We start from the raw sequence: 13,746 nt of genomic DNA, 5'->3' as shown, positions 1-13,746 counted from the left end.
AATGTGTTTAAATAGGAGTGAAATTGAAGGATCCAGTAAATGGATTCGTCCAGGCTTTTAGTATATTTGGTTTAGAATGAGTTTGTAATTATGTTTAAGGGTTGTTTGTTAGTTTCTTGAACATTTTGTGTGTTTACGGCCGTAAACACGTTTACGAACATAAACCCTGTTTACAACTGTAAACCCTGTGTACGGTCACAATCCCAGTTTACGGTATGGTATAATATATATAGAGGAGATGTTTGTCTTTAGTGGTTGTTGATGCCATTGCGTTTACAAAGAGTCCATCAAGTTGTACCTGACGATTTATTGAAATATAATCGTGTGCAAGCTTGGTTTCTTTTCATCTTATTCTTATTCTTCTTGTGTGATTGATTGTTGCTTAACTACTGGTAAAGATCCACATTTGGACCTTACAATTGGTATCAGAGCAGAAAGCGTTGTTAAGGCTTCTTTCAATCGATTTTTGGGCTATTTCAATCGATATGTTTGAAGTTCGAACCTGTTGTTAGTGTTTACGTGGTGAAGGGAATCGTTTCTACTGAAAAATCGTGTTTATAAGGGCTTTCTGGGAGTTTGCTGTCCACCGTAAACTCCACATACGGTTGTTGAATCAAGAACATCAAGAACCGTAATCTCAAACTCATCATAAACCGTAAACTATCTTTCAAGGACAATAAACACATAAACCCGAAACTCACAAACCGTAAATTCATATACCGTAAACCCTGTTTATGGTCGTAATCCCTTGAACCGTAAACCTAGTTTACGTTCGTAAACACTTTCAACCGTAAACTCAAAATATGAACTTAATTTGCTTAACTTGCTTGATTTCAAATGGATTGTCAAGGTCAAAATCATTTCCATGAACTTGACACTATTATGGGCACCACCACACGAATTCCAAGATTGATGTCCGCAGATGGTTTCCCCGAATGGAAGTATAGAATTGAAAAATACATCAAAATAAAGGACTTTATGGTATGGAGAAGCATTCTTAGAGGCCATGTTAGAATCACCACGACAGTCGGAGGCCAAGTGATTGACAAGGAAGTTGAAAACTACACTGATGAGGAGTTTGAGAAAATTGAGGAGCAAGAAAGGGCATTAGCTACCTTAACTATGGCATTATCTCCCGACATCCCTCAAGGTTTTCGTGAGTACACTTCAACTAAAGATCTATGGGAAGTCCTAATTGAAGTTTATGAGGGAAATGTGGATATGAAGGAGAGTCGCCAGGACATGTTGAGACAAAAGTTCAACATGTTCAACTACATTCTAGGAGAGTCTCTTGAGGCTCAATTACAGAGGTTCACAACTCTCACAACGGACATGAACATATCTGGGATTTACTTGACCAAGTCAGAAATCAACAAGATGCTTCTCAACGCTCTTCCCAGATCATGGGATATGTATGTTGTTGTGATTAAGAAGACTAAGGATCTAAACCGCCTCACTCTTGCTGAAACCATGGCAATCATCAAAGCTTGTGATATTGATGATAAATAGAGATCAATCAATCACATGAACTCATATTCTACTGCAAATCTTGGGATCTCATCTAACAATGCTTTATCCTCAATCATGTCCTCTTCAGGTCAAGGGTTTGCTGCTAAACCACCTCAGATTCAGACCTTCGCTACTGCATCACCTATTCCTCATCCTCAGAATCAACCATTTGTCTCCCTACATGTTGTTTCTTATCCAAATGTGCCTGCTGTAGCCTCTTCCTCAAACCCTAAGGATACTGATGAAAATCTGGCTCTAGCTACTGGGCTTGTTTACTGTTACAATGCTTTTGTAGCTAGAGATCTTCCACCTCAGCTGTCATTTGCTGATTTGCACCAGATTCATCCTGAAGACGTAGAAGAGATGGACATCACGTGGTGGATTGCTATGGCTGTCTTCAGGGCCAAGCAGTTTGCTAAGAAGACTGGAAAGAGAAACTGGTGCATGAATGCTGACAAAAAGGTGGGATTCAACAAGAGCACGCTGAGATGTTTCAACTGCCACGAGCCGGATCACTTTGCTCGTGAATGTTGAAAGCCAGATTGCAGGGTCAACAACAACAGAACGATGGTAGCAGTGGGAAACAACCGTGTAGGTGCTGCAGCTAATGGTGAGACTACTATGGATGCACAGTCTTTTGACTAGGAGGACCAGATTCAGGCTTTGAACATTTCAGGGCCAGAAAATGCTCACCTAGCTCATATCGATGATGCTTCCTTGAAGACTGATGAAGCTGATCCTAAGGCAGAAATGATGGAGTTGCAGTTTTCTTTCATGGCATCTACCTCTTCCGAGCCCAAGAAAAGCGAGGTAACCCTATCATCTTGTTCTTATGCATGTAAAGAATATGTTAAAGTTCTTCGTGATGAAATCCAATTATTACGTAAAGAAGTAGAGGACCTTAGATATGAGGGCTACCAACTTAGGAAAGGACAAAAGCCCCTTAAAGCCCAATTAGAAGATAAGATAAACGATTTTAGAAGAGTCCAGTCAGAGTATAGTGAGAAATCTGAACTGTACAATTAAGTTAAAAGGAAAAATGATGCGCTAACTGCCGAGCTTGATACATTAAAGAAAAGATTTTATTCTGCAAACTTTGCTTTTCAAAAATTTGATGGATCAAGCGAGGTAGTTGCCAACATGATCGATCATTGCATGGATTTTAAAAGAAATAAGTCAAAGGGTTTAGGATATGATAGTGTACCTCCTCCTTATAATCATACATATATGTATCAACCCTTGTCTAAAGATGAGATTGCCAACGAACCATTCATGGTTTATGGAAAACCATCTGGTTTCGTCTCAGGAGGGTTTATAAATTTTGAAAGTACTGACGCTTCTACTTCCTCTGTAGATCAACCCTTAGATCAGGCGAAGCATAGAGTTGGAGTTTCTGTTTCTGTTCCTAATTCGGATATTTCTGTTTCTGTTTGTGATTCACATGTTAAGACTAATGATGTTTTATGTGATGTTTCTAATTCTGATTCTGTTGAATTTAATTTCTTTGATGTGTTTGATGAACACTTTGGTAATTCTGATACTTGTGATAATCATGAAATATCATCAACTCCACAAGTCACAACAACTGAGACACCCTCACTTATATCTCAATCTAGTTCTCATTCATGTTCTTCTAAGAAAAGTAAGAGTGTCCATAAAGAAAACAAATCTGAGAAATGTAGTACAAGTTCAAATAATAAACAAATTTATTTTAATTGTGGTGTTAGTGGTCATATAGCTAGGAATTGTCAAAACAAGATCTTTGTAAACTATGTGTCACCAAGAGGAGAGAACGAATCTCGAGTAAGGTCCTTAATTAGATAATCCTCAAGAAATCATTCTCGAAATGATGATTGGAAAGATGAACGAAGTAGAAAAGGGTTGTTTTTCAAAAGAATAAAAGAGTTTTTATCAACAAAACTCAAAATAGTTTCCCAAAACCGAACAAGGCTCCGCCAAGATCAGTTTCGTCAAAAGGCCATTCTGGATCTTCAACCAATTCTGGTAGAACATCCAGAGGCTCAGTGCAAACTAAAAGGAAACCTATTTTAAAACCATCAGAGAATTTGATAAAACCTAAATCTCATTAGGTGCCCAAGTCAATTTCCAATCCATCATTACCACCCTCTGAAGTGATTAGGAATGAAGATCCTTGTTTGAGATCTTTATATATCAATTCAGAGAAAGTGAAAAGGAAACCCAGGACAGTGATGACCTGGGTTCCAAAATCTAAATGATTCCGATCATTTTGCAGGGACAATTGCGGAGGAATGTCATCCGTCCTTGGTACGTCGACAGCGGCTGCTCCCGGCATATGACTGGAGAAATCTCCCAATTGAGTGAAATTCAATCTTTTAATGGGGGTTATGTATCCTTTGTGGGTGGAGATGGTGGCAAGAAATTGCTAATGAGTTTGTAGCAGATCAATCTAATATGAATCAATTAGTAAATGATGGAGGTTTCAATATTCACAATCTTCCTTTTTCTATCCATGATATCAGCCAATACATACCCTCTAGAATTCAACCCGATCATCCGATCAAAAACGTCATTGGCCAGCTAGGAGATGGAGTTAAAACTAGAAGTCAGAGTGGAGACGTTAATGCATGTCTCTATTGTTGCTTTATATCTCAAATAGACCCAAAGAATGTAGAAATGGCTTTGAATGATCCCAGCTGGGTGGATGCAATGCATGAGGAGCTTAATCAGTTTGAAATGCTCGGGGTTTGGAAATTGGTTGACTTACCAAAGGGAAAAAGGTCTCTTGAAACTCATTGGGTCTATCGTAATAAGCAGGATGATTCGAGTGTAATCGTGCTAAATAAAGGAAGGTTGGTGGTTCGTGGGTTTCGTCAAATTGAGGGTCTTGATTATACTGAGGTATTTGCTCTCGTGGCTTGGTTGGAGGCTATTCGCATCTTTCTCGCATATGCTTCCTACATGAATTTCACGGTCTACCAAATGGATGTCAAGACTGCCTTCTTGTATGGCAAGGTGAAGGAAAAAATTTATGTTGATCAACCCCCTGGGTTTGTTGACTCAAAGTTCCCTAATCGTGTCTACAAGTTGGACAAAGCTTTATATGGGTTACATTAAGCTCCTCGAGCATGGTATGCGACTCTAACGAAGCATTTGCTTGAGCATGGATACTCTCGCGACACCATTGATCAAACTTTGTTTATCAAGCATGTGGGTAATGATCAGATACTAGTTCAGATCTATGTTGACGACATTATCTTTGGGTCAACCTGTCCACAACTATGCATGGTATTTGAAGGAGTGATGAAGAAAAGGTTTGAGATGCGTTCTCTAGGAGTGATGATCATGTTTATGGGGCTTCAGGTCAAACAATCTTCTACCGGAATCCTAATTCACCAAGCAAAGTATGTGGATGATATGCTGGAGAAGTTCGGGTTTCGAGATGCGAAACCTGCTCTTACACCCATGGCGGAGAGACCTTTACTGGCTCCTGATCTTGAAGGTGGATCCGTAGATCAGACGTATTATCGATCAATGATCGGATTGCTCATGTATCTGACTACTAATCGCCCAGATATAGTGTTTGCAGTCTGTCAATGCGCACGCTTCTAGGCCAATCCAAAACTTTCTCATCTTCTTGCTGTTAAACGGATTTTTCAGTATCTCAAAGGTTGCCCAAAATTCGGCCTTTGGTATCTGAAAAATCCCGAATTTGACCTTTATGCTTTTGCAGACAGCAACTATGGCGGGTGTGAGCTTGATAGAAAATCGACTTTAGGAGGATGCCAATTTCTTGGAGATAGACTGGTCTCATGGCAGTGCAAGAAGCAACATATGGTCTCAACCTCAACAACAGAAGCGGAATATGTCGCTGCGTCTGCCTGTTTCTCTCGAGTCATATGGATCCAACATCAGATGTTGGACTACGGTTTGAATTATCTAGAAACCCCAATTCTTTGTGATAATGAGGCTACTATACAAATCGCTAAAAATCCAATCCAACATTCCAAAACCAAGCACATTGACATCAACATTCATTTTATCAGTGATTGTTATGAGCGCTCGCTCATTATGGTAGGACATGTTCACACTGACAATAATGTGGCGGACCTGTTCACAAAGCTTTTTCACAAAGCTCGATTTGATGTGCTTGTGGGATTTTGAAAAATGATTCATTTTGTGGATTAAACTTTTTGGTTAGACTTAGGTTAAATTTGCGCATTTTAGTCATTTCATTCTCTCCCATGCACAAATTTAGGGGGAGAAATAACCAAAAATCCAAAAATATTTTGTTTTTGTTTTATTTTTCAGAAAAACAATCAAAAATCCAAAAATATTTTGTTTCTGTTTTATTTTTCAGAAAAACAACCAAAAATCCAAAAACATCAAAAATTCAGAAAAATCAAAAATATTATCGCTAATAGTTCTGCTTGTGATTATTGTATTGCGAAGTGATATGATCATGTGATAACAGACAACCTAAGTCTGCGTAACGTACCCAAAGTTGAAGGGTCTTTGCTCTGGTTTGATGCGTCGGTAGACACGAAAGATTCTAAATGGTCTTGACTTGGCATAGTTGAACTTAAGAAATTCTTAGTCTTGACAAATCTTGACCTAGTTAGATCCGTTCAGCCTGACAATACGACGCTCAGATAGGTTGAGCAGAGAGATATATATGGGAATCCACTTGTCACATTAAATGAACCCGTACTTGGAACCGTGGATTAACTTTTCCTCGATGTGCGGATTCTGTCCTTAATTTTGGTATTGATGGGGAGACTAGTAAATTCCGATGAATTAGGTCTGTAGAAAATTAATTTCTTTCTTTCTATCTGTCAGTCATATGTTGCACCCTTTGCGTGATTGGAAGAGATCCGACCTAGATTGCAACATATGAAAATCTATTTCTCTGCATATTAAATCTATGAAATTCTTCTTATCTGTTAGCCATATGCTGTCTCCTTTGCGTGACTAACAATTTGACCTGGTACACAGCATATGCTTCCTTCTACTTCTCAATCCCTCTAAAACTATAAGTGATAATAATCTGAATCTATCTTCTCTCCTAATGATTGACTGCTCACCCGATGTAAGGAGTACTCTGGAAGTTCTTGATTACTGTGGCATATCAGGAAGTGGGAAACATATTCCAGTGCAATTAAAATTGAACACTCAAAGATTGTCTATAGATCTCGTTGCTCAATTTAAGTGGACAACAATATGCCCGGTCGTCGTCAACTAAATGGTCCTTAAGATATAGTATCTAAGAACTTAGGATCATATATAATCTCTAGAAACTTAAGTTCACCTTGTCGTGTAACAAATAGTATGTCCAAAATATGTAACAATTTTTCGTGTTTAAGTGGACCACAATATCGACGATCGACTAGACGAAGATGTGAAGATGAAAGGTACCGATAAGTGGATTAAGGCTGTCCAACAACTTTGATCCCAGTGTCACAAGATTTTGTCAGTAGTGTTGAAATAAAGTTTGACTTTCAAAAATTTAAAATTTCCTTTATTTCTATTTTTATTTTTATTTTAATTTTATTTTAATTTTATTTTTATAATTGTCAAAAAATTATTTTTTAAATCTTTTAATTCTAAAATTTTCGAAATTAGTTTATTTTAATTTTAATTTTATTTTAAAAAATGCTCAAAAGTTTTATTTTTAAAAAAAATTTCGGTATAAAAGACTGGGTTTTACACTATGTGGGAGACTGGAAATTTCAAAGGGGGTATAAAAGGAAGAGTTTACTTCTGTAAACCCTTTTCAACTTCCTCCTCTCCTCCTTGCTACCGCAAACAATCGTTCTCTCTGTACTCTCTCTCATCAAAATTTTTCCTTGAATCTTTGCGAAATCGGCTTAATACATCTCAAAGGTATGACAAAACCGACCAAGAATCTGCTTTCTATTCGCCATTCCGACCAAAATTGAAGGAGCAATCGGAGCTTAAAGAACTGTCGGCGTTTATTGTTCATGAGGAGTTTACGGTTTAAGAACATTCAAGATCCGTAAACTTCATCTGGTCTTACGACTGTAAACTTAGGTTTTGTTCTTACGACCGTAAACCCCAGTTTTGGTCTCACGACCGTAAACTCAGGTTTTGGTCTTACGACCGTAAACCCCAGTTTTGGTCTTACGACCGTAAACTCAGGTCTTGGTCTTGCGACCGTAAACCCAGTTTATGGTCAGTTGACCAACTTTGACCGTAAATCGTATTTTGACTGCTTTTGACCGTAAACTCAATTGATTGACTATTTTGACCGTAAACTCTAATCATTTGTAGTTAAACTAATTTTTAAAGGCCAACATTATATTGTTTAATTAAGAAAACTAAATGATTTAAATTGTTAAAATTCTATGTTTTCTTACTTCGCTTGTTTAGTGCAGTTAAATGGCGAATCTTAAGTTTGCAGACATGCACAACTAGGCGATCGTGTTGGAAGATCCTCCGGCTGCTCATCCATAATTCAAGTCAATGATCTACAGGCTGAGAGAGTGTTGCTTATCTTGTGTTACCACAGTAAATCCCATCATCTATCAGAATATCATCCGGGAGTTTTGGCAGACAGCTAAAATGGACAATGACAATGGAGAAATTACAATTGAAGCCGTAGTCAAAGGTTGCAAGATCAATATTACAGAGCAGTACATTAGAGATACTTTGTTGGTCAAAGATGAATCCAATTTCCCTACTAAAATTGGAATTGATGATGTACAACAGATCCTTCAGAGGATGGGATATGAGGGTGCCTACCCTCCCACGGTGAAGAAGCTCCTGCCTCCTTACTGGTGAATCTTGGCACACGCGTTCGTGAGCTGCATTTCTGGTAGGAGATCAGGAGCCGATGAGATCTCCCTCAGGAACACAGGGGCAATTGTCTCCTTGGATGCTGGCATAAAGTTTAACTTCTCAAAGTTCATTCTTGATGAATTCCTGGTGAACATCAACGCCATGACCCGGGGAACCAGAGATGTATTCTTTCTTTATCCAAGGTTCATTCAAGTGTTCATTGATGACCAATTTCCACAAATGATCATGGATGGTGACAAGTTGGATATAAAATCCTTGGGCCCTCACACAGTTGGTCTCATCAAGAAAAATAGAAAGTGTAAGGTTGTCTTTCAAGGTTTACATCCCCTGGTGAAGTTTGGGAATTTTGCTGAGATTAATGAGTCCTCCGGGTCCCATGGAACGTCTGAAAAGACTTTGTCCGAGCCGACTTCCTCTGAAAAAGTTATTTCTGAAGATGTCATCACAGTTTTAGATCAGGATGACGACGAAGCTCAAGCTACAATTGCTCAAGTCACCGAAGAACATGAGCTGCAATCTGTACATGTTCAAAGGGATTATAATGAGGGATCTGGGAACCAAAATGAAGTATATGTGGATGTCGACCTCATGGGATTCGATAAAGATGATATTCCATTGAACTTCGGCAGTAATGATGATTTTATGACTGGAGAAGACCTTGACAACTTGCTTGACGATGTCGATGAAGTTGTTCATATGACAATAGAGACAAGGGAAAAAGAAGACTTTTTCAGAGATGCACCTCCTGTTTCAAATCCATCGGAGGAAATAGCAACTCCTATGGTGACGGTGTCAGGGATTCCTCTCCTTGATGTCATTTCACCTACATCTACGCTAATGGAAAGTGATCACACCACCACATAAGCCACTCATCCACCAAGAAAAAGACGCAGACTCGTTCTGAGATTGGCAACTCAAAGTGCCTCAGCTCCACCAACAGTTATAGTCTCAACTGAACCAATCACTGAAGGTCCTAGTACCTTCTTCGAAACTGGTTGCTCATCTTTTCCAACAGACCTTTCCCCTCCTAGGCAAGATCACGATGCCTCCTCTATTAAATTAGCCATACTCTTAGCCAGAGAACAACTTTTAACACCTCCCCCACACGGCAAAGGAATTTCTATTAGGGGTGGTAGCACAGGAGAAGAGAGTCCTTCACTCTCTGGACATCAGAAGATGGTCGATGCTCAGAGTCAGAAGAATGTCGAGTTGGATCAGAGGAATATTGGGCTTGACATTAAGGTCGCAGACCTTCAAGCTGAAAACACACAGCTCAGTATTCAAATGGCAGAACTTACTGAAGAAAATGTTGCGAAGACCAAACAGATTACAGATCTCCAGACTCATTTCGGCCTTCTGACCGCCAGTTACTATGACTTGAAGAAAAAGCTAGAAGATAAATTTGGAGACGAATTCAAGTCACCAGTTGAAGAGCCATATATTTATCTTCCTAATTAAGATGCTCCCATTGCTCCTACAACTATCAGAACCACCAACATCGTAAGCCGTTTCGAAAAAGAACCAAAGCAAGCTCCTCGTGGAAAGGCTTTAAAACGCAAGAATTCAACCCATGAAACTGAAAAGGGTCAACCTATATTCAAACAAAGTGCAAATCATAAGGCACCCTGGGATCAACAACGGGTTACTATTACGGATCTGAGCGTACGTCGCTTCAGGGACAATGATGGTAACAGGTCTGGAATTATCTCATGGGGATTCCATGACACATTGAATAAATGAACTATACAAAGACGCTCATGACATTAACTCTTTCACCAAGATTGGTCTTATTGAGCTGTCTAAGGCTCCTTTCTCAAATCCTTCAGATAATCCCAGGCCGAACCAATTTAAATCATTTTTGGAGGATGAAGTTGCTAAAGGCTTTCCTTCTACGAAGACTGCTCAGTCAATTGTCAAGGTCCACTCCAAAGTTCTTGATCCCACGACAAAACAACCACTTAGACAAGTGATGTGGCCTGCTACCGCATAAGTGAAGCAAGTCCCCATTCTTCAAAACTATGATGGTTCTCTTGCATCTATGCTATATTGGGTGTATGATGAAGCCATAGCTGCTGCGGTTATCAAGCTCAAGGAAGATTGCATTCGTCTCTATGAGAAGAGGGACTTGCTTCAATTTCGCAAATGGGACATACATCATCTAGCTACTCAACAGATTAAGGTGGCTGAGACTATCTTTGAACTGCTGCGAAAGAATACATGACAATGGTGGCTGAAATTATTGAGGAGAAGATGTGGAATGGATCAATGGGAAAATCCGATGTACTGGTGGTCGATAAGGACTGAGTCCAAGCTAGAACCAAACCAAGGGGGAGATTGAAGGATCCAGTAAATGGTTTGGTCTAGTCTTTCAGTATATTTGGTTTAGAATGATCCTGTAATTATGTTTAAGGTTTGTTTGTTAGTTTGTTGAACATTTTGTGTGTTTACGACCGTGAACTGTGTTTACGGCCGTAAACACGTTTACGACCATAGACCCTGTTTACGGTCGCAAACCCAGTTTACGGTCTGGTATAGTATATATAGAGGAGATGTTTGTCTTTAATGGTTGTTGATGCCATTGTGTTTACACAGAGGCCATCAAGTTGTACCTGACGATTTATTGAAATATAATCATGTGCAAGCTTGGTTTCTTTTCATCCTATTCTTATTCTTCTTGTGTGATTGATTGTTGCTTAACTACTGGTACAGATCCATATTTGGACCTTACAGAAACCCTAAAAGTTAAGGTTTGGCATCATCTTGCGTAGGCCCACGTACTCCTAGCATGCCCATTATACTAGGTTACACTTTGTGATCACCTCTCGCTTGGTACACCCATTGTTCACCCTGTACGCCCAATGTACTAGGCTCAACCTAAAAACCCTCCTAGATTCAAACTACCATAACTTTTTCGTTCTAACTCCAATTTCGACGTTCTTTATATCCAAGGAAAAGTGATGAAAAACCCTATAATATTATGTATATATCTTTGACTAAAAACTTATCCAACAAAAAATCCATATTTCATGCAAGGCCCTAACTTATGACTTTCCCTTTTCTACTCTTCTGCCCAAAATACAATTCAAAGGTTTGATCTCCAAACCATCATTCCCTTTGCTCAAGGACTAACTTCGCCTCCTTACGGCCTCAAAGCTTTTAAGGAATCAACTTCCGGCCAACGATCCTGAATCATAGAATGACATGGAACATGGTGTTACAACTCTGCCTCACTTAAATTAGATTTTGTCCTCGAAATCATTCCTTACTATCTCCTCTATCGAACCCAATGATCCTGACTGAACTCCCTGGATCCCAAAGAAGACTTGGAGAGTCAACTCACTCCGTTAACTACCCACCTTTACAACTGTCGAACCTAAAATAGTAGAAAATCACAAGCCTTATCAACGAATGAACTTCAACTCTACCCTAATCCTACGAGTGCCCAACTGCTACGCCTGAAATTGAAAATCCTGATCGATGTCTGACACCCAGGAAGATAGAACGATTCCAAACCATTCCCACAATGACTCAAATTCATAAACCGAACCACACAAATCTATCCCTCCTGAATAAGTTTATGGAGACCCGAAACATATACGCTCAACCACTTACTAGTACCGAAAAATCCTTATCGAAAACCAAATCAACTCCGGACTCAAAAATTGAATAGGTACAGGTGGTCCTGGTCCATCTGCCAACGCAACTCCAGCAGTCAATCAAACCTAATGAAGAACAATTCAACCAACGCTTGAACGATCACCAAGTCCACTTAACCATAGTGATGGCTACAAACAAAATCGAGTGTTGATACGTGTGAAATATAATAGTTTTAATCCTAACAAACTTAGACAAGAACCAACACACGATAGGCGGTTTACCTAATCGAATAGTAGTTTAGTGCATGTATGTAAGGTATCGAACACAAGGAACAGTGAAAATAATTAAAACTACTACTAATGTTAACTAATTTAAACAATGATTACAGAGGGGGTTTTTGTCTAGTTTTACAAGAATAGAAACTTATACAATCACTTTAAAACTTAGCAATAAAAAATTAACGACTAATTAAAGAACAAAAGACAATAGAATCAAGAATATTAATGAGACTTCCGTTTAGATTCGATTCACTTACTCCCATGGTTGATTTTGTGGAAAGTGCAAAGGATTAATGTGCTATCAATTACCTATTTCTAATATGATTAGGTTCATGTTCACAATTACTAATCCTTTAGCAAACAAATTAATTCAAGCAGTGATCAGTTGATTAACTAATAAGTTTACTTGTACTAAGTTCGAATCATGAAAGACTTGTAATGGTGATTAATTCAATTGGTTGGCTAAATTAATTCATATAAGGTTGGTCATCATATATAGCTCACACATCAATTTACTCATTCTTTAGTTAACCCTAGGTTTTGTTCAAAACACTAGGCTTATAATCTTGATGTTCACAAAATCATAAGAGCCAAGGAATCCAGAAGATGTTCATACAATCTCAATTTACTTAGTAGTTAACAGAAAATAATTGTCATTAACATATAAGGTTCTTTTAAAAAGATTAGCACGATAAATAATCAATTCAACATAATCCAAAACGACAAAATTGACAAATAGTCATAAGATCCTCTACTATAAATGAAAGTTTGGTTTTTAGCTCATGACTTCTGCAAATACAATAATAAAAACGAAATTCAACATTACAAACATGATGTAAACATAAGAATTAGGTATGTAATGATGAATTGCCTTTTATCATGTCAAGAACAAGCTTCTAGTCGAATTATGTAATCCACAACTCCTTAGGGATGTGTCTGGCCTCCAAAAGTCGGTAAAAACCTCCAGCATAAGTTAGGGTTTCGAAGAGAAACAATCCATATATAGATTCTGAAAAATGGTGCAACACCGTGTTCTTCATTAAAAATGTGTGTACGGCATGGCACTAGTCCATCGCGATTTTCTAGCACAACACGTCGTGTCGCATTTGAGTATAACACGTCATGTTCTTCTAAAATTTCATCTTCTTCGTGAAAATCTAAGATCCTAGCTTCCATTTGCCAATTCCGCTTCCTTTTCCTTCTGAGCATGTCTTTGTTGATGCAAAAGAATTTTTCAACTAATTAAGTACCTTTTGTTCAATAACTGAAACAAATGCAACGTAAAATATTAAGATAATGCATGAATTATATGATTCAATATACCAATATCAAAATACCCCACACACGACTTTTGCTTGCCCCCAAGTGAAACTTAATTCTAACATACTAATACCACATAAGACAATCCAAATTGAAGCCAAACATTATGCCAAGATCGAAACGCATGTGTTTGTGTCTGATTTCTCCTAAGAACCTCCCTAATCCTAAATACTTACAATCTTCATAAACATTCACCCACTTTTTTCGAACAACTCTCATTTTATGCATCCATCCGCATAAAACT

The 13,746-nt window shown here is 38.4% G+C and overlaps 1 protein-coding gene across 1 annotated transcript; it reads left to right on the top strand.

Moving 5' to 3' along the window:
* The first annotated feature begins 978 nt into the window (after nt 1-978).
* On the top strand, nt 979-1,509 carry LOC128133548 (uncharacterized). The gene has a single exon (XM_052771030.1). The coding sequence runs from the start codon at nt 979-981 to the stop codon at nt 1,507-1,509; it is 531 nt and encodes a 176-aa protein (XP_052626990.1).
* The last annotated feature ends 12,237 nt before the right edge of the window (nt 1,510-13,746 follow it).

The sequence above is a fragment of the Lactuca sativa genome, chromosome 4, assembly GCF_002870075.4.
Source record: "Lactuca sativa cultivar Salinas chromosome 4, Lsat_Salinas_v11, whole genome shotgun sequence".
NCBI classification, from domain to species: Eukaryota; Viridiplantae; Streptophyta; class Magnoliopsida; order Asterales; family Asteraceae; genus Lactuca; species Lactuca sativa.
This window is presented reverse-complemented; position numbering and strand designations above follow the sequence as displayed.

Coding starts and splice junctions, on each gene's coding strand:
- LOC128133548 (XM_052771030.1), top strand. CDS start 979: ATGGTATGGAGAAGCATTCTTAGAGGCCATGTTAGAATCACCACGACA.